General features: G+C 39.5%; 1 protein-coding gene across 1 annotated transcript in view; it reads right to left on the bottom strand.

Annotated features, from left to right (window-relative positions):
• LOC132821726 (uncharacterized) overlaps nucleotides 1-22,240 on the bottom strand; it is a 118,738-nt gene that overhangs the window by 84,907 nt on the left and 11,591 nt on the right. Inside the window, exons 13-24 of the mRNA XM_060834434.1 lie at nucleotides 20,396-20,488; nucleotides 19,476-19,574; nucleotides 18,819-18,902; nucleotides 16,780-16,860; nucleotides 15,457-15,555; nucleotides 14,671-14,751; nucleotides 12,972-13,163; nucleotides 11,320-11,574; nucleotides 8,623-8,898; nucleotides 7,974-8,111; nucleotides 2,487-2,609; nucleotides 1,509-1,634 (exon numbers count right to left, since the gene is read on the bottom strand). Coding sequence (XP_060690417.1) covers nucleotides 1,509-1,634; nucleotides 2,487-2,609; nucleotides 7,974-8,111; nucleotides 8,623-8,898; nucleotides 11,320-11,574; nucleotides 12,972-13,163; nucleotides 14,671-14,751; nucleotides 15,457-15,555; nucleotides 16,780-16,860; nucleotides 18,819-18,902; nucleotides 19,476-19,574; nucleotides 20,396-20,488 — 1,647 coding nt within the window. The remainder of the gene's footprint in view (nucleotides 1-1,508; nucleotides 1,635-2,486; nucleotides 2,610-7,973; nucleotides 8,112-8,622; nucleotides 8,899-11,319; nucleotides 11,575-12,971; nucleotides 13,164-14,670; nucleotides 14,752-15,456; nucleotides 15,556-16,779; nucleotides 16,861-18,818; nucleotides 18,903-19,475; nucleotides 19,575-20,395; nucleotides 20,489-22,240) is intronic.

Genomic DNA, 22,240 nt, shown 5'->3' on the forward strand with positions numbered 1-22,240 from the left:
AACTTCTCTCTGTGCTGACTTGTGATTAGTGGTAAAGCAGGTGATTGGGAAAGTTTTAAAAACCAACAACACATGACCAAAATAGTAAAAAAAAGGGAGAAAATAAACTTTGAAGGTAAATTTGTAATTTGACAAAATTATGGGAGGAGTGTACAGAATACATAGTTGAAATTTTTTTTCAAGGCTGGAAACGTCAATTATGAGAGGATATAGATCTAAGGTAAAAGTGGGTAAGATTAGATTTTTTAGATTAGATTAGACTTACAGTGTGGAAACAGGCCCTTCGGCCCAACAAGTCCACACCGACCCGCCGAAGCGCAACCCACCCATACCCCTGCATTTACCCCTTACCTAACACTATGGGCAATTTAGCTTGGCCAATTCACCTGACCCGCACATCTTTGTGACTGTGGGAGGAAACCGGAGCACCCGGAGGAAACCCACGCAGACACGGGGAGAACGTGCAAACTCCACACAGTCAGTCGCCTGAGTCGGGAATTGAACCCGGGTCTACAGGCGCTGTGAGGCAGCAGTGCTAACCACTGTGCCACCGTGCCGCCCACTTAGTTTAAAGAAGTTGTGAGAGGCAAGTTTTTTTAACATAGAGGGTGGTAAATTCCTGGAGTGTGCTGCCAGAGGTGGTCAGAGCAGTTAAAATAGCCATTTAAGAAGCATCTTGACAGATACGTCAATACGCAGAGATATGGACTGTGCAAAGACAAAATGATTTTAGTTTAGAAAGGCAGTATATGTTGGGGCAGACTTGATGGCCCAAAGGGCCTGTTCCTATGCTGCATGGCTCTTTGTTTCTCTTAATCTGTTGACAGATGGGGAGTGCAAAACTAGAGAGCTGAGGTTTATCGTGAGAGAGGAAAGATTTATAAGGTACCTGAGGGACAACTTATTCACACAGGGAGTGAATATATAGAATTTAGGACCAGAGGGCAGAATCTCAGAATAAAGGGTTGCTCATTTAAAACAGAGATTAAGAGGAATTTCTTCTCTCAAGGTATTGAATCTGTGGAATTTTTACCACAGTGGGCTACACAGACTGGTTGCATTCAAGACTGAGAGAGACAGATTTTTAAGCAGTAAGGGAATCAAGAGTTATGAGGCAAAGGTACGAAAGTGGAGTTGAAGATTATTGGATCAGCCTATTTCTCATTGAATTGTGGAGCAGACTGAGTGGCTGAATCACTTGCTTCTGTTTTATATAAGATTACTCTCATTAGGATTCAACAATTACTTCTTAGAGTGAAATATGTTTGTGTTAAGCAACAGACCTTCAAGGCAGGAGAGAAGCAAATTGACCAACCCTAGGCTGAACCAAAGAAATTAGGATAGAGTGCCGTTATTACCTTTAAAATGTTTTGCTAAGAAAATCATTCAACCTTGTGTTCAGATTCCTAAGAACCCTTCAGATTTATTTTCAAAAGAATTTACTTTCTTTCATACATTACTTTGTGACATTTTTCTTTTCCCTACACTCGAGTGAAATTCAGACTCACCGTGGCAACTTGCTCTGTCTCCTTGATCCAGTAGGTAACCAGATTGACACGAACACTTAAAACTACCAACAGTATTTTGACAAGTTTGCTGACAATTGTTTGATGACAAACTACATTCATTGACATCTGTAAAATAGGGAGAAAAGATGAATGCTATTTAACATCTGTTTATCCCAGAGGAGGATTCCTCACATTGATTGAATAATTGATTCAGTACTTGACCCAGACACTGATTTCCTTTGAGGCTTTTGGGATCAGCACCTGGTAGGTGTCACGTAGGCATGTGGCTTACAGCCAGGTCAGGGGAAAGGAATGATTCTTCTGCAGCTTTTATGAGGTAAGCTTTTAGACAAATTGTTTTGCTAAGGATTGAAATGAAGACTTGGATGCCTCAGCTGCCATATAGAGGTGTGCTGGCAGATTCCAGTCACTATCAAAACAAATGTCGAGTCTAGTTTCAAAGTGCCTGAAATCATAGCAAAGACATTGTCCTCTGTACAATCTTTGCCCCATCTCTTTGAGTTGTACTGAAGATCTAGAGGCACTGCCACTGCTTTTGTGTGGACAGGGTGCCTACTCCTCTGTCTTCCCTATGAGGATGCAACACACTTGGCCAATCCAGGCACTTGCCAAAGTATTTCTAAAAACACTCTAGACTGCTTCCAGATACTTTGTAAAAGGGAATAATTTCTTAACAAACTCCTTATAGATAAGTCGAGTGCCTGGTACTTTAAATAATGTGTATGCAAAATCCATCTTGTAGTGGAATGGTTCATCTATGAATTTATGGCTTGGACATGAATGCTCCAAATGTAGCATTCTGGTACCACATAAACTGGTTGGATCGTTTGTCAGGAGATTAGCAATAGCATTGATTCAAACCCTGCTTTTTTATGTGGCCTTCTCCTTGCAGAACAGTACGTCGGCAGTGCCAGAAGCAGGAAGTAGCTCAATGCAGCCCACAAAGTAATATCCCACCTCTGCAGATTAAGCCGGAATCATCCACGGCGTATCCTCTATTGCACTGGCATGCAGGTTGGTTGGAGATCGTATCTATGAAACATTTTCCATTTGTACAGCTGAGGGTGCAAATATCAATTGCTGTAATGACAGACACAGAGGATTGTATTAAAAACTTCATTCCATTTTTGTTCCTTGTTAGAATTATGTCTCTACATTCATGAAGCTTTTTTTCCCCATTGTATAAGAAAATCACAAGAACTGTTACAATGCAGAAGCAGTGTGCTGGCCCATCATGTTCATACAGGCTGTCAGAATAAGCAACATGACTTCATGTCATTTTCTAACCCTTTCCCTTGTGACAATGCTTTCCCTTTAACAAGGTTATGTTGCCCTTGGCTTTTCAATTTCAGAGACGTGGTAAAAGACACAGATTCCCAAAAATCTAAGTTGAAGGGTTTTAATGCCAGTTTGATTATAGCTAACAGATACTGCCTCAGGAAAAACACTTTCAAGTTTTTTTTAATGTCACTGAAAGAATGAAAGAGAAGTGGTCAGTTCTCCCAACTCAGCTTTTTCTGGTTTGGTTTGGTTTTAACAGCAGTGGTTGAAAAGGGTCCTGGACCCAATAAGATCAATTCCATGCTAATCCTCCTCTTTCTCTCTGACATCTCTCCTGTAAGTCCCTGGGTTTGATTTTACCTTTTATGCCAAGGGGTGTTTATGGGGATTGTTGCAAGTATTGGGAACAGCATCAGTAAGTTGGTATAATCTGTTGGGTTTTCAGACAGGTGAAGTTATTCAGTGTTCTGTTCTCTTTTGTTTGTGCTTCATTTGTTAATCTTGTAAATAAATTCTGTTTTGTTTAAAACTAAGTGGTCTGACCAACTGTATCCCTCCTAGAATATCCATGTTACACCTGCTTAGAATAACTAGCAAAGTTAGGATCTGGGCTACTTTCTTGAAATAGTTTGAGAGGGTCTGGCCTGGCCATAACACCCCATAACCATGGAGATTAGTTCTGTTTAAATCAGCTCCTACTGTCTTGAATGCCTCAATTGAATCAGTATTCACTAATTTCCAGGAATTTTAGACCCAAACCACTCACTGTGTGAAAATATATTTTTTCATATCGCAATTACGTAATTTACTAATTGTTTTAAATCTAAGCTCTCTCATTCTTGTTCCTTTAATGAGCAGGAACAGTTTCTCCTGGTTTACTCTGTCCTTATCTCTTATGAATTCAAAAACTTCAAATAAGTCAACTTCCTCTTAGCCTTCATCTCTTAAGGAAAACAGTCAGAACTTATTCAAATTAGCATAACTAAAATTTCTAATCCTTGGAACCACAACACACAATCATAATATTGATATAAATAAACATCTTGAATTGATTAGCATGGACACTAACTAATGTGTATAATAATTGCTTTTTAACATTGAGCAATAATCTAATTTCTTAAGCTTCACTGATATGTGAAGACTTTTTTTTATTAATTTGATATCTTTGCATTCTATCAGGCTAAACTCTGTTAAACAATATCACAAACATGGAAATTAAATTTTCCCTATGAGCTCCATAAGCTCCTTGGTTTAAAGATCTGTGCCCTACTGGGATTTGTGACTGAATATGATTGAAAACTGTAGGATGTATTTGCCGACACTGGGGTGGTCTTTATTGTAATAATGGGAAAATCAGCTGTTTTCCTGAGATCACACAATCACAGAATTATTATTACAGAAGGAAGCCATTTGGCCCACTCCATGTATTTTCTACAATTTGCAAGGATTGTCACTGGCAATGTTGTTATGTCAGGATTAAAACTTAAATGCACCAAAATCTAACAGCTTTGACATCTCATTTCAAAATGCATCCACTTATAAAATTTAGAGTAGCAGCACGGTGCCGTCGGGATGCATACACAGTGGCACTGGAGATAGGGATACACCATGCATTGGTCATACTCAAATTCTTTCGGGAAATATCAGCTCCAATGTTTTAAGAAAAGCAGTTTTAAAATATTGGGTTAGTTATATCTGCGCTGAAAATGTGTTGCTGGAAAAGCGCAGCAGGTCAGGCAGCATCCAAGGAGCAGGAGAATCGATGTTTCGGGCATGAGCCTTTCTTCAGGAATGAGGAGGGTGTGCCAAGCAGGCTAAGATAAAAGGTAGGGAGGAGGGACTTGGGGGAGGGGCGTTGGAAACGCGATAGGTGGAAGGAGGTAAAGGTAAGGGTGATAGGCTAGTGTAGGGGTGGGGGCAGAGAGGTCAGGAAGAAGATTGCACATTAGGAAGGTGGTGCTAAGTTCAAGGGTTGGAATGAGACAAGGTGGGTGTTTCCTCCAGTTTCCTCATTTCCCCTCCCCCCCACCTTGTCTCAGTCCCAACCCTCGAACTCAGCACTACCTTCCTAATGTGCAATCTTCTTTCTGACCTCTCCACTCCCATCCCCACTCCGGCCTATCACCTATAACAAGGTGACCAAAACTGAATGCAAGTGTGGCCTCACCAATGTCCTGTACAACTGCTACATAACTTTCCAACTTCTACACTCAATGCCCTGACTGATGAAGGCCAGTATGCCAACAGCCTTCTTCACTGTCCTGTCTACCTGTGACTCCACATTCAGAAAACTGTGCACCTGAACTCCAAGATCCCTCTGTACCACTGCACTCCTTTAGGCTCTACCATTAACCATGAAAGACCTACCTTGATTTGACTTTCCAACATGCAAGATCTCACACTTATCCACATTAAATTCCATTTGCCATTTCTTGACTCACTTCCCAGCTGATCAAAGTCCTGCTGCAATTTCTGGTAACCTTCCTCACTGTCCACAATATCACCTATTTAACTGTCATCTCCAAACTTACTAATCATGCCTTGTACATTCTCATCCAAATCATTGACATAGATCACAAACAGCAATGGACCCAGCACTGATCCCTGAGACACTCCACTAGTCACAGGCCTCCAGTCTGACAAATATCCTTCCACTATTATGTTCTGCTTCCTACCATCAAGCCAATTGTATATGCAATTTGACAGCTCCCCCTGGATTCCATGCATCTATACTTCCTGAGCAGCCTACCATGGGGAACCTTATCAAAGGCCTTACCGAATTCCATATAGACAATGTCACCATCATGTCTCATCAGCTTTCCTGGTCACTACATCAAATAACTCTAACAAATTTGTCAGGCATGATCTCCCATGCATAAAGCCATGCTGACTACTCCTAATCAAACCCTATCTTTCTAAATGCATGTGTATCTTTTCTGTCAGAATCTTCTCAAGTAACTTACCTACCACAGATGTTAGGCTTACTGATCAACAGTTCCCATGTTTTCTTTGCAGCCCTACTTGAGTAAGGGCACAACTTAAGAACTCTCTGGGACCTTCTGGCACCTCACCAGTGGCTAACAATGACACAGAAATATCAGCTAGGGACCCCACCATTTCCTCTGTAGCCTCTTGCAGGGCTCTTGGATATTTCTGGTTAGGATCAGAGATTTATTCAACTTTATACATTCTAATATGTCCAATACCTCCTCTACTGTGTTATAGATTTTCCCCAAGATATGATCACTAATTTCCCCTAGTTCCCAAATCTTCATGTCTTTCTTCTCAAGAAACTGGAGAAATATTCATTGAGGATCTCACCCATCTCCTGCGGTTTAGATTAGATTAGATTACTTATAGTGTGGAAACAGGCCCTTAGGCCCAACAAGTCCACACCGACCCTCTGAATAGACACCCACCCAGACCCATTCCCCTACATTTATCCCTACACCTAATACTACGGGCAATTTAGCATGGCCAATTCACCTAACTTGCACATTTTTGGACTGTGGGAGGAAACCGGAGCACCTGGAGGAAACCTAAGTAGACACGTGGAGAATGTGCAAACTCCACACAGACAGTTGCCTGAGGTGGGAATTGAACCCGGTTCTACACATACATGTCCACTTTGATTCTTGAGGGGTCCCATTCTCTCTCTCGTTATTCTTTTTCCTTTAATATACATGAAGAACCTCTTTTAATTCACTCTAATCTTCTCAGTCAAAGCTATCTCATGCTCCCTTTTCACCCTTCTGATTTCCTTCTTCAGTAAATTCCTGTATCCCTTATACACCTCCAGGTATATCAGCTGCCTGTACCTGAGCCATATCTCCTTCATTTTTCTGGTCAAAGCCTCAGTACCTCTTGTCATTCAGGGCTCCCTATTCCTGTCAACCTTGTCTTTCACCTCACAGGAACATATAGACCTTGAACTCTAGCAATCTCACTTTTAAAGGTTTCCAACTTGCCGGAGGTCCGTTTGCCTGCAAACAAGCTACTCCAATCAACCCCGCAAGTTCCTGTTTAATTCCATCAAAATTTGCCTTGCCCCAGTTCAGCACTTGAACCTATAGACCAGTTTTGTCCCTCTGCATAACTATTTTAATAGAACTATGTTCACTGATCCCAAAGTGCTCCCCCACTGTCACCCACTTACCTGCGCTGCCCTATTTCCTAAGAGTAGGTTAAGTTTTGCCCCTTTCAGAGTAGGACCCTCTACAAACTGCTTAAGGAAATGTTCCTGAACACACTTGACAAATTCCACCCCATCTAAACCCTGAACACTATGGCAATCCCAGTCTATGTTAGGAAAATTAAAATCCCCGCCTATGACAACCCTGTTGCTCCCGCAGGTCATCCCCAATCTCCCTGCATATTTGTTTCTCTAATTTGGGTTGACTATTTGTGAGTCTATAGTACAACTCCAATAACGTCATCATTCCCTTCTCATTTCTTAGAATCAGAGTCCCTACAGTGTGGAAACAAGCCCTTTGGCCCAACAGGTCCACACCAACCCTCCAAAGAGTAACCCACCCATACCCAATACCCCTGACTAATGCACCTAACCTACACATCCCTCAACACTATTGGTAATTTAGCATAGCCAATTCACCTGACCTGCACATCTTTGGATTATGGGAGGAAACCAGAGCACCCGGAGGAAACCCACGCAGACACGGGGAGAATGTGCAAACTTCACACAGTCACCTGAGGCTGGAATCGAACCTGGATTCCTGGCACTGTGAGGCAGCAGTGCTAACCACCTTGCCACTCCACAAAGCCTCACTGGATGATTCTTCAGTTATTTCTACTCTGATTACTGCTGTGGTAATTGCCTTAATCAAAAATGGAAACCCCCACCCATCTAGGCAACTCCCATAGTCATTTCTAGATAAATTTTAAAATTATTGTTAAATTGAAAATTATATATTTAAATAAATATTTTAACTTTGCCTAAAGTCTTCTTAAAAATGACAAATGTTTTAATTTTTCCATTCAGTAGGTGAAAATTAACTGTAAACTGTAAAAAGTATCAAGTCTGAAGCTTGTTGCAATTGCACCTGAGCATTGATCAATTGGCAAATGTAATGCACATGGTACGTTTACAAATATACAACTGCATGATAATTATTACAAGCAAAGGACTTGTACTTTCTTTCTTACCTGTGCATTTCCTTCCGTCTGAATCCAATTTAAATCCACTTTCGCAACTGCATTCATAGCCTCGACTATCTTCAAACTTATTGCGTTCGATGCAAATCTGATCGCATTGATTTTCACCATTGCTACACTCATCAGAATCTAAAATTTTACACAAGCTACAGTTCAACTATGAGAAAACAAAGTTTGTACAAATGTGTGATATGATGAAACAGTAAACAATGTCCATGGGCTAATAAATAACTATTATGACTCTGCAATCTTCCTATCTCACAAGTAAAAATCCAGCATGAAATATAATTTTGAGCATGTGACTTGCTCCACAAATTGTATGATAATCTGACCGGGATGGGGAAATCTTCTGGAGCCATCTAAGTTCAAATTCAGCTGCACATTGACTGTGTGAGTTCTCGTTCTTGAGGCACCTCCACTGGTGGATGTGTGAACACACTCCATCCTCCTCGCACACTTAAATGGGTTTTAGAAAATAATTGTAACTGACAACTTAAATCATCAAGTTTTAAAGCATGATCAGTAACTATTAGAGTCATCGGCTGGCAACTTGACATCAAACATTCCAAAGATAATTTTCATTATTTCACAATAACTTACTTACAATTTATTTTAAGTCAATGACAGTAGTTATCAATACCTGTATTCTGCATGACTGTCACTCCCTTATTGGTCAAGTGGCCATTTGTCACTGTTATCACAGTAATGGTATAAGTACGTCCAGGTTGTAAATCAGAAAACACAACAGATAAAGTTTGGCTTGATTGTACATCAATTTTCTGCTCTTCATTAAACTGTGATGTTAACTGAACGATGTATGACAGTAGATGCCCTTTAGCTGCTGTCCAAGTAACTGTCAGAGAAGTGTTTCGAATTCCATTCGATGGAAATGTGACATTCGATACAAATGCTGGTACTACATTAAGAAAAATAATTCACACAATAACATTTTATAGGATGGTAAGTATAACTGGACGACATTAGCTAAATAAATAAAGAAAATGGTATATCTGAGCCCAGTTTGCCTCTGATATATCTACATTTGTCTTTAAAGGGAATGGCTACTAATCTACTATCTGGAGATGAGGACATTCTTAAAATATATTGGAGGCCATTTATCAAAGATTTACATTTAATTCATGGAGCCTGTGTTTCCAGAGCTCAGGAAACTTGACATCTGAAGGTATGAACAGTTAAATGTCTTTTCGGTATGGGAGCCAAGATTTTCTAAAGAGCAGAAGTGCTGACCCCTCTACAATCAGGTACTCCTCCAAACGGGTATGCCCTCCAATGTTAATCGCCTGAGTCTCGATCTCTATCCTCTGCATTCAACCAATGATATTCATCTACTTCCTTGATGTCTGAAGTCTGTAACTCCACTCTGACCTGCCAGCAACATCTCAATACTAACTGTTACACTGAAAATAGGAGTAGGCCATTTTGGCTCATTGAGCCTGCTCCATTATTCAGTATGATCATGGCTAATGATATAACTCAGTGCTCTGTTGCTGCTTTCTCCTCATATCCTTTAATCACTTTAGCACTAAGAACTATATATCTAACTCCTTCTTAAAAGTATTCAATGTTTTGGCCTCAATTGCTATGTGTGTCAGAGAATTCTTCAGGCTTATCATTATGTTTAGATGAAGAAATTTCTCTTCATCGAAGTCCTGAATGACCTACCCTGTTTCCTTAAACTGAGTTCAGGATTTCCCAATCATTGTTAGAATCTTATACGTTTCTTTGAGATCACTCTCATTCTTCTAAATTACAGTGAATGTAGTCTTAACTGATCCAGTATCTCTTCATATGGCACTCCTGCCATCCCAGGAATCAGCCTGGTAACCCTTGGGTTGCATTCGTCCTGTAGCTAGAACATCCTTCCTCAGAGGAGCAGATCAAAACTGCACACAATACTCCAGAAATGGTCTCACCAAATCGCTGTACAATTGTTACAAGGCATTATTGCTCCAATATTTGAAACCTCTTGCTATGAAGACCAGTGATTGGTCTACAAGAACACATAGGTCTCATTATACTTTGCCTTTTTCAATCAACTGCCATTCAGATAATAATCTGTCTTCCTGTTTTTTCAACCAAAATCTCACATCTATTGACATTATACTTCATTTGCCAACTCATTTGACTTGTCCAAATCACAAATCCTTGCATATGCCTCACACTTCACCCTCACATTCATTTTTGAGTTACCTAAAAATTTTGAGTTATTGCATTTAGTTCTCTCTTTTAAATCATTAATATATATTATGTATAGCTAGGATCTAAGCATAGTTCCTTCCAGTACTCCTCGAGTCACTGCCTACCACTTGGAAAACGATCCCTTGATTTCTCATCTTTGTTCTTAGTCTGCCATCCAGTTCTATATCCATGTCAGAACTCTATATCCAATTGCATGCACTTTGATATTATATCCTAATTTCTTATGCAGGGCCATATTGAAAGGCTTCTGAATGTCCAAGTAAATCACATCCACAGCCTGTCTGTTATGAACTTCCACTAATTATACCTATAAAAATGTCAATAGAATTTTCAAGCATGATTTCCTCTTCATAAATCCATGCTGACTCTGTATGATCTGCCATTGTTTTTCAAATGCTCTGATATTAAATCTTTTATAATGGGATTCTAGCATTTATTCCCACAACCTATGTTAAGCTAACCAATCTAATAATTCCCTGTTTACTTTCAACTTCCATTTTTTAAAAATAGTGTGATTACAATAGCAACCCTTCAATCCTTAAGAACTGCTCCAGGGTCTGTAGAATCTTGTAAGATGACATTGTGGGTGGCACGGTGGCACAGTGGTTAGCACTGCTGCTTCACAGCGCCTGAGACCCGGGTTCAATTCCCAACTCAGGCGACTGACTGTGTGAAGTTTGCACGTTCTCCCCGTGTCTGCGTGGGTTTCCTCTGGGTGCTCCGGTTTCCTCCCACAGTCCAAAGATGTGCGGGTCAGGTGAATTGGCCATACTAAATTTCCCGTAGTGTTAGGTAAGGGGTAAATGTAGGGGTATGAGTGGGTTGCGCTTTGGCGGGTCGGTGTGGACTTGTTGGGCCGAAGGGCCTGTTTCCACACTGTAAGTAATCTAATGACCACTAATGCATCCAGTAATTGTAGGGCCTCTTCCATGGTTAGGATATTGATACCATTGGCTTACTGGTAAATCGGACAGTACCTCCTGAAAACTCTTATTCCTGGGATCTCCAAGCAGCTAACCTTTTCATCTTGCTGTCTTCCTACCTCCACATTATTATTAAGGCAGTTATCCTAGAAGTTTTAGAAATTTGGCAATTAGAATTTACTGTATATCTTTACCTGTAGTAACATTTAAAGTACGTGTCAGAATTTTGTTATCTTTATCGATGAAGTGAATGTTCAGCATATAGGTTTGACCTGGGCTTAACTCCACAAAATTACACACATTATTGCTGAAGTTGAAAGTGCAAAGAAATGATCCATCTCCAGGTGATTTCTCAACACTATAGTTTCCACACAATTCCAGGGTCTGATCTGACCACTTTAGGGTAAAATTCCTGTTTCCGATGTTTTCTGCAGTAACATTTCCAAGATCTAAAATAAAATTTCAAAGAGAACAATTTAAATAACAATGAAATAGCCATGGACAAAAGGATGGTGCAAAAAGGGCAATAATTATAGCTGAGAAATATTGTACAAACAGGTACTTGTGAATGGACAGATTAAATTATATATCTCCTGAGTGGTATTTCAGAGTTCATTTAGATACTGATAGATGGTGAGAACTGTAGCACAAACAGATAATACAAAACAGTCATTGAGTAACTGTAAAAGTCCTGTAAACCTGATATCTGTAATAATTGAACTGAGGGAAACCTGAAGGATTCAATAAGGAGCACCTAGAAAAATAAAAAGGGGTTCAGTGTGGTTTTCTGGAAGGTAATTTACATCTATCAAACTGATTAGACCTCTTCAATATGTTAATGCCCTTATTGGAAAACAGGAGCAATGTAGATGAGACAGGGGCTGAATGTCCTGCTTTATAATGGTAACGAGGGCAAAATTTCAATCTTGACCCTGCTGGGAAGACTAGTAAAAGACCAATATCACATTGAAATTCTAAAACGATATTTCTCATCAACCTGTTCAGTGATATTATTACATACATCTGGAACAGATGGGACTTGAGTCTCTTGGCCCAGAGGTTAGAGACACTGCACTGTAGCAACAAGAGCCCCTGTTAAGCTCCTAACTAAACTTTACTCTCCTCAGACACCTATTTCAGTGAGGCTGTCATCTGTTTCAGGTGAGAATGTAGCTGTCCATTCAAATTGGCAACATTTATTAAAACAGTTGCAACAATATTATATCATTCTTACTGTAATGTGAGGCACCATTGGGATAAAAACCATGGATTGGGTCTCATTTACATCATCATGATGAATACAGCTCTTCAGTTGAGAGACTGTTGTCATGTTTAATCATGTTCGCTTTTAACTGTGCAGGAGAGGGACTTGGTGTATTGTTAGATTTCTCATTGAAGCTATCAGTAAGATAAAGGTTTCAAAGTTTATCTTGGATGGTGCAACAACAGCAGGATATCAGCTGGACTCATTATCCAATCGTGAACTCTGCTGACTTCAATAGAAATTACTAAAAGGTAGTGGATGCAATAGTTAGCATTATCATTCATGTAAAATTTCTACCCCAAGAGTTTTAGATAAATGGTCAGAAGGTAGGACAGAGGTTCCAGCAATAAAAAGCGGACCTATAAAATGCCTTGATTTGGTCCAATTTGGATGTCAGAGATACACTCAGGTATTCATTTTTTGATTTGGCACTGGACAGCTGCAAAATTGAAATTTCTCTTTATGATTTGGGGTAAAAGGAGCTATGTCGATTTGGTTGTCTCTTTATCTTGGAAATCTATAAAGGGGCAAATAGTTGGAATGCTGAACAATCATTTATATGGGAAATAAATGCAACATTACCTTGATTGGTAAATTCACGGCACGGTGATGTTGTTGTCACCATTGTTGATCTGCTAGTAGACAGAGACTGTGTGCTAATGATAATAGTGGAGCTAAGAGTAGATGTTTCAATAGTTGAAGACAAAGTGCTAAATTCTTGCAAAAATGATGTAGACCTTGTTGGCGCACTAGATGTTGTTATATTCCGCACAACTGCACAGAAAAGATTAAGAACATTCTTTGAACAATTGTAATAAAACTAAACAAAGGAGATAAGATAGTGTGGTGAATGGGTACACTGAGCTTTTATTTCTAGGACGTATATTAGATACAATTTTTCACCTCCTCATTACCCTTTAAACCTGACCCAATCTGGCTACAAGCTCCAGACGCCAAGATTATCCTCCAGTCTGTCCCAACAAACATATCATTGAATTTCAATTCATTCTGCAAGATTGCAAAACTACATTTGAAAATTTGAAAGGAATGTAAACCTGTTGAAATTTCTAACTATGTTCTTATACTGAGATAATAGTAAGAAATTATGAGGCTGTGAACAGAAATGAAATCCTGCAAACACAGATGGCCTTCACAAAGTTTATAAACTTGAGTATTACTGAAAAAGTCAAAGCTCCTCATACTCCACCTTAACAAGTCAAGTCACAAGAAAGGCCAAAGGTGCATGGTGGTTCAATGGCTAACACTGCTGCCTCACTGTGCCAGGGACCTGGGTTCAATTTCACTCTTGGGTGACTAATGTGGAGTTTGCACATTTCTGCATGATTTTCTCCCATGGTTCAAAGATGTGCAGGTTAGGTGTAGTGGCCATGGAATATGCAGGGTTACAGAAATAAGGTAGGGGCTGGGTCTAGCCAGAATGCTGTTCCAAAGGTTTAGGACTCTAGGGGTCAAATGGCCTGTTTCCATCCTGTAGGGATTGTATGAAATGAAAGTGTTTTGCTGTATAATATAAGAGTGCTGATTGTTTGGAAGTGGAGTGTGATTGATAGGGGTGTTGACGTGGAGAATGCACCAGTGAATGATGACTGACAATTGACTCATTAACTTTGTTGGAACTTAAACCTGAATGGTTGAATCTCAATGACCAAGCCTTGAACTGAGACTCTTGGGAGTTAAGAGTGAGTAAGTATTAGTCAGTGCAGTCTCCATGTAAACTGTTGACAGTAACAATTATTAGGAAATCATATATTTTTATTTGATGTAAATAAGATGCTAATGCTTCCCCAGTAATGGATCTTCCATGATCAATGACATGTAACATAAATTTTCTAGACAAATTCCAGAACATAAATTCCAAACATAAACTATCATGAGGTGAGATTTATCAGTTATAAAAAGGAGTAAGAATATGTCTCTGAGAATACTTTTTCTCAGGCACCAAATATGATTGACACATGATTGTTGATACTTTACAAAAATGTAACAACAACTGTCATTTCTGAGTTTCAATTTATTCTGTAAGATAGCAAAAGCATGTTGAAATTTCTTAATATATTCATAATATTGATTCTTGAACTGGTAGTGTGGTTTTCAATTTGTAAGGCTCTGAATAGTGATGAAATCCTGCAAGCACAAATGTCATTTCTACATTTCATAATTGTTAATCTCAACATAAAAGCAGGAATTCTCTGAGGCTTGTTGAAAATATGGTTTATCAGAGACAGTTTGAACATTGGTAACTGAGTAGCATTGCAAATACCTGTTGATGATGATGTGGTTACAGATGTTGATGGTTCTGTAGATGTACTTTCCTCTGATGTTGAAGGTGATGATGATGTAGCTGTTAATGTTAAAAAGTGTAATCAGTGAAAAAAAGCAATGCTGGAGCTGTGCACCCACATCAAATGAGGAAATCGTTTCAATGGGTTGAAAGAAAAGCATGATCAACACAAGAACATTCGATTCATAAGTTCCAACTGATCTTAGACTAGATTCCCTATAGTGTAGAAACAGGCCATTTGTCCCAACATGTCCAGACAGACCCTCTGAAGGATAACCCACCCAGACCCATTTCCCTGTGACTAATGCACCTAACACTGTGGGCAATTTAGCATGGTCAATTCACCTAACCTGCATATCTTTGCCCTGCGGGAGGAAACCAGAGTACCCGGAGGAGACACACACAGAATCGGGGTAAATGTGCAAACTCCACATAGACAGTCACCCGAGGATAGAATGAAACCTGAGTCCCTGGCACTGTGAGGCAGCAGTGCTACCCACTGAGCCACCATGTCACCCCGTCTGAATGCTAAAGTTTGTGCATGACATTTTACGAAAAGTTGCAAGTTTATTTTTTAAAAAGACTATAAAGCTAACTTTACCATTCCAGAATATGGAAAATTACTTCATATACATTCATGATTCTGTTTTTAATGTTACAGTATTGAACCCATTGTTTGGAGTTTGCTTAATGATAGAAAAATCCATGAACACTTGTAATTTATTCATTCCACAATGTTTGACAGCTGGATTGCATAAATTCTACCTGTTGGTTCTGGTGTTGTAGATGCTGTAGAAGTGGTAACAATACTGGTCACCTTTGTTGAAGTCTTTCCTTCAGAGGTCCCAGGAGATGTCAGTTTCTCTAAGGGAAAAAATATCAACAAAATTTTAATGGGTGGCACGGTGGCACGGTGGGTGGCATGGTGGTACAAAGGTTAGCACTACTGCCTCACAGCGCCAGAGACCCAGGTTCAATTCCCGACTCAGGCGACTGTGGAGTTTGCACATTCTCCCCGTGTCTGCATGGCTTCCTCTGGGTGCTCCGGTTTCCTCCCACAGTCCAAACATGTGCAGGTTAGGTGAACTGGCCATGTTAAGTTGCCAGTAATGTTAGGGGCAGGGGTAAATGTAGGGGAATAAGTCTGGGTGGGTTGCGCTTCGGTTGATCGGTGTGAACTTGTTGGGCCGAAGGGCCTGTTTCCACAATGTAAGTAATCTAAAACTGTGTAAATCTCACTGCATTCATAAGTTGCGCAAAATAATTCAAATCTTCCTTGCATTCAATTGAATCAATTGACCGCTGTTGTTGATGACAATAGTTAGGAGAAAGTGAGGACTGCAGATGCTGGAGATCAGAGTCAAAAAGTGTGGTGTTGGAAAAGCACAACCAGTCAGGCAGCACCCGAGGAACAGGAGAGTCGATGTTTCGAACATGAGCTCTTCATCAATAGTAAGCACATAATCATATAGTTAGCACCTGATCTGAATGAGATATTTTTCCACAATGTGTTTTTCTTGAAAAGTGATGAATCAGGTAAATTTACAATAAGCTTCAAGAATTTTGTAAAAGTGATTTGTTTTGAGAATAGTTTCATCCATTATTAAGGAAAATAAGAATGTATCTGTGTCAGTACAACATTTTTTTAGGGCCATAAATTGATAGAAGTGATTGTTTGGGGTGTACTAGAAATGTAGTCACAGCTGTGATCGTTTGGGGTTTACGAGAAATGTAGTCACAGGTGTGATTGTCTGGGGTTTACTAGAAATGTAGTCACAGGTGTGATTTCTGAGTTTCTCTAATCTATGTGAGTAAACATAATTATACATGAAAATTTAAAGAAGATTTCAAATAGAGAAATTTTGGTAGCTATCTTTGATATTGAAGTCAGCAAAGATATGATGTGCAAACAAATTGCAAATTCTATGAAGAGACACAAGATCGTTAAAACACAAATCTGCCCTTCCAAATTAGATAATTATCGATTATTATGTCAAGTAAGAATTGCCTGCGACTTATAAAAAAAATTATCAGAGAAAAGTTTGAACATTGACGATTGGTTAGCATTGGAAACATCTAAAGGTATACCTGTTGAGGATGACGTGGTTCCAGTTGTAGATGGTTCCGTTGATGTACTTTCTTCTGATGTTGAAGGTGAAGATGATGTCACTGTAATAAATGAAAGAAATTGATTTGCTTTATGTCAGGAGATACCTAAACATTTCTAATTGATTCAGTCTATAATGTTGGTTGGTTGTCTTTTGTGTGATCCAGAATGATGCCCAATGTATGGGTTCAATTTGTGCACCAGTTGGGGTTACCAGTATGGTCCCACCTGAGGAGATTTCATCACTGCTAAAGGCATGGTGACTCTCAAATTAAGTTTGCCACCAGTTTTCTCTTAAATTGACAGTAGCCTTATTTTCTGCATGATGTAGGCTGAATTTGGCTGCATTTTTGTGTTTGATGACCATATTTCACTGAACTGAATATATTTTAAAACGTCAGTTGAAATACCAAAACAATTTTTTAAGCAGTTGATGTGAATAATAAGTGAGGTGTCACATGAATTTCGATAAACCTCTTGCAGTTTGTGAAATTGAGCTGTTATGAGATTAGTTTTGTCCATTATTAAAGAGAGCAAGAACATGTCTGAATGAGCTCAATTGTTTTTAAACAGCATATGTCAAAAGAAGAAGTGATTGGACATTCTTTGCAAGAAACGTTATCAGAGGGCTGGTTTATGAGTTTAAATTTATGCCATCAGAAAGCCAAATGAAACTTGAAAAAGTGCCAAATTTAAGGAAAAACTTCACTGACTTAGACTCATAGAGATGTACAGTATGGAAACAGACCCTTCGGTCCAACCCGTCTATGCCGACCAGATATCCCAACCCAATCTAGTCCCACCTGCCAGCACCCGGCCCATATCCCTCCAAACCTTTCCTATTCATATACCCATCCAAATGCCTTCCAAATGTTGCAATTGTACCAGACTCCACCACTTCCTCTGGCAGCTCATTCCATACACGTACCACTCTCTGTGTGAAAAAGTTGCCCCTTAGGTCTCTTTTATATCTTTTCCCTCTCACCCTAAACCTATGCCCTCTAGTTCTGGACTCCCGGACCCCAGGAAAAAGATTTTGTCTATTAATCATATCCATGCCCCTCATAATTTTGTAAACCTCTATAAGGTCACCCCTCAACCTCTGACGCTCCAGGGAAAAAGCCCCTGACTGTTCAGCCTCTTCCTATAGCTCAAATCCTCCTACCCTGGCAACATCCTTGCAAATCTTTTCTGAACCCTTTCAAGTTTGACAACATCTTTCCTATAGGAAGGAGACCAGAATTGCCATATTCCATTTTCAAACATTTTTCTAGGTTATTCTGGTTACTGATTTCACACTTTTAAACATTTTCAGGCATTTTTCTAAGTTTTTCAGGTTACTCATTTTGCACTTTCAGAAACTTTTCTACAAATTGATTACTGTATTCTAGCACATATAACTTCTGCAGCATTTGGTGCGAGTGAGGTGGTTGGCTACAGCCAGGTCTGCCATGATCAGGAAGGGGCTGCATGAATTTCCAATATCTGTTAAAGTTAGCTTTCAGAGTGCTGCTCCTTCGTCAGGTGATTGAAGGAGCAGTGCTCCAAAAGCTAGTGCTTCCAAATAAACCTGTTGGACTATAACCTGGTGTTGTGTGATTTTTTATCTTTGTCCACCCCACTCCAACACCGGTGTGTCTCCAAATCAATATATTTCAGACATTTTATGAAAGCAATTTGTTATGAGGCAATATTTATCCATTATTAATCTGTGTGAGCAACACCGTTTTTTAGCAGCAAATGTCAAGAGAAGAAAAACAGAATTTGCTGGAAACATTCAGCATTTCTACCAGCATCTGTGGAGAGAAAGCAAGGTTTTTATTTCAGGTCCAGTGACACTTACTCAGAAATCAGGAATTCCAGCAATTTCTGTCTTTGTTTTTGATACAGTGATATCTGCAGTTCTTTTAGTTAATTGCTCTTCCATTTTGAAATTATTTACTGTACTGTCAGTGCAGGAATTGTCTGAAACTTGTTTAAAAATAACTTATCAGAGAGGACTTTGAACCTGAAGTTCTACCTGTTGAGGATGATGTGGTTTCAGATGTGGTTACAGTTGTAGATGGTTTTGTTGAAGTAAGTTCCTCTGATGTTGAAGGTGAAGCTGTTGATGTAATCAGAGAAGGAAAGCAATTATTCAGTTACATGGTCACATCAAATGACAATAATAATTTAATGGGTTGGATAATACATAATCAACAGAAGAATATTTAATTACTTCATATTATCCAGCTGATTGTAATACTAAAGTCTGTACAATGCACTTTATGAATACCTACAAGTTTGTTTTAAAATGTTAATTTTATCATGACAAAATTCAGGAAATCGGTTAAAATTTATTATATGGGTCCTAGAGCAGCAATAATGACTATTGTTTGCATGTTGCTTTATGATAGGAGATAGCATGCTCATTTTTAATTTGTTCACTCAATAATGTTGGCTGGATGGCTAGTTTGCCATGGAATGTGATGCCAACAGCACCAGTTCAATTCCTAGACTGGCTGAGATTATGATGATTGTCTCATCTTCTTAAACTCCCCCCTTGCCTGAGGGACGGTGGTACACAAATGAAGATCTTCAACACACCTGTCTGTGAAGAACGTGCTGCATTATGATCTGCTGGATGTCCGGTAAATTTAAATTTACTGCTTGCTGGCTGGATTGTAATAAATCCTACCTGTTGTTTCTGGTGTTGTGGAAGCAGTTGAAGTAATCTCAGAGGTGGTTGTCCCTGTGGAAGTGCTTCCTTCGGAGGTCCTGGAAGACGTCATATATTCTAAGAATAATATATCAATGAAACAGGGTAAGGCATCCTGTATTCATAAACAGTGGAAAATTAAAGAAAATTTTGCTGAATTGAACGCAACCTGATTGATTAGTTAATTCTTTCACACAAAAACTATGCAACTATCCAATTACGAGATGGTTTCCTATAGTAGGTCTTCCATAATCAGGAAGATCCTATGTGAATTTCCAATATAGTTCAGGTATTTGGCAAACATAATCTGTTATGAGACTATATTTATCCATTATGAAGCAGGATAAGAATATCTCTGTGTGAGCAACGCTGTTATTAGCAGCAAATGTCAATAGAAAAACTGATTGGGTCGTTGTTTGTAAGAAACATTAACAAAGGGTTGGCTTATGACTTTCAATTTAAGATATCAGAAAACCAAATGAAACCTTAAAAATTTAAGGAGACTTCAGTTTAAAAATTTTAGTGTGAGTTGTTAATATTTATTGCAAAGCAGAGATGCGGAGAAATTAAATAGAAAGGAAATAATTAGCCATGAAATTCTGATAATAAAGGAACTATTCCCATATAGAAAGAAAAAGAGACATTGCTGGAAAAATGCAACAGGTCTGATAGCATCTGTGGAGAGAAAGGAGAGTTAATGTTTCAGGTCCAGTGACCTTTCTTCAGAACTCAAGGTTTTCCAGCAATTTCTGTTTTTGTTTCTGATACAGCGACATCTGCAGCTCATTTGGTTTTTGGTCTTCCATTTAGTAATAGTCAACTGTCCTGTCAGTGTAGGAATTAACTGTGGCATGTTTAAAAGTGATTTGTCAGAGAAAACTTTGAACCTGCAGTTTTACCTGTTGAGGATGATGTGGTTTCAGATGTGGTTATAGTTGTAGATGGTTCTGTTGAAGAACTTGCCTCTGGTGTTGAAGGTGAAGATGATGTAGCTGTTGATGTTCAATCAGAGAACAAAAGCAATTATTCAGTTACATACTCACATCAAATGATAATGATCACTTCAATGGGTTGCATAAAACATGACAAACACAGAAGTATTTAATCACTTCATATTAACCACCTGATCGCAATAATTAGGTTTGCACAACAGATTTTATGAATACATGCCAGATTTATTAAAAACATGTTAATTTTACCATTTCGTAAAGCAGGAACAAAGAACATCGAAGATAGAAAGGTATAGCATAGAACAGGCCCTTCAGCCCACGATCTTGTGCCGAGGATTAATCCTAACCTAAAATAAAATAATCTACCTATGCACTCCTCCACTCACCGCTGTTCATGTGCATGTCCAACGGTTGCTTAAATCTCCCTAATGACTCTGTTTCCACCACCACCGCTGGCAATGCCTTTCACGAATTCACAACTCTCTGCATAAAGAACCTACCTCTGATGTCTTCTGTATGCCTTCCTCCTAAACACCCTAAAACCATGACCCCTCATGGCAGTCAATCCTGCCCTGGGGAAAAGTCTCTGGCTATTGATTCTATCCATGCCTCTCATTAACATGTACACCTTAATCAGGTCACCTCTTTTCCTCCTTCTCTCCAGAGACAAAAGTCCAAGCTTCATCAACCTCTCTTCATAAGACAAGCCCTCCTGTCCATGCAGCATCCTGGTAAACCTTCTTTGCACCCTCTCCAAAGCCTCCACATCCTTCCTATAACAGAGTGAACAGAACTGGACACAATATTCCAAATGTGGTCTCACCAGGGTTTTATAGATCTGCAGCAAAACCTCACGGCTCTTAAACTCAATCTCCCTATTAATGAAAGCCAAAACACCATATGCTTTCTTAACAACCCTATGCACTTGGGTGGCAATGTTGAGGGATCTATGCGCTTGAATACCAAGATCCCTCTGTTCCTCTACAATGCCAAGAATCCTGCCTTTAATTCTGAATATATTCAGCATTCAGGTTCATCCAAAATGTGCATTTATCCAGGTTGAACTCCATCTGCCATTTCTCAGCCCAGCTCTGCATTCTGTCTATGTCGCCCTGCAGACTGCAATAGCTCTCGATACTATCAATGGCATCTCCAACCCTTGTGTCATCTGCAAATTATGAACCCGCTCCTCAATCTTCTCATCCAAGTCATTTATGCAAACTAGAAAGAGCAGAGGCACAAGACCAGAGCCCTGTGGGACACCACTCACCACTGACTCCAGGCAGAATACTTTCCATTTACAATCACTCTCTGCCTTCTGTCAGCCAAACAATTCTGAATCCAGACAGCCAAATCTCCCTGTATCCCATATCTCCTGATTTTACGAATGAGCCTACCATGGGGAACCTTATCAAATGCCTTGCTGAAGTCCATTTACACCACATCCACTGCCCAATCTTCAGTGACCTGTTTGGTCTCTCCTCAGAGAACTCAATAAGATTTGTGAGGCACGACCTGCCCCTCACAAAGCCATGCTGACTGCTTTTAATCATGCTATGCTTTTCCAAATAGTCATAAATCCTATCTCTCATTATTCTTTCCAAAACTTTGCTGATCACAGACGTAAGACTGACTGGTCTGTAATTGCCAAGGATTTACCTATTACCCTTCTTGAAAAGAGGAACAACATTCGCCTCCCTCCAATTCTGTGGTACGACTCCCATGGAGAGTGAGGAAGCAAATATATTCATCAGCAGCTTAGCAACTTCCTTTCTCACTCCTGGGAGCAGCCTA

This window comes from Hemiscyllium ocellatum, chromosome 13 (assembly GCF_020745735.1).
Source record: "Hemiscyllium ocellatum isolate sHemOce1 chromosome 13, sHemOce1.pat.X.cur, whole genome shotgun sequence".
NCBI lineage: Eukaryota > Metazoa > Chordata > Chondrichthyes > Orectolobiformes > Hemiscylliidae > Hemiscyllium > Hemiscyllium ocellatum.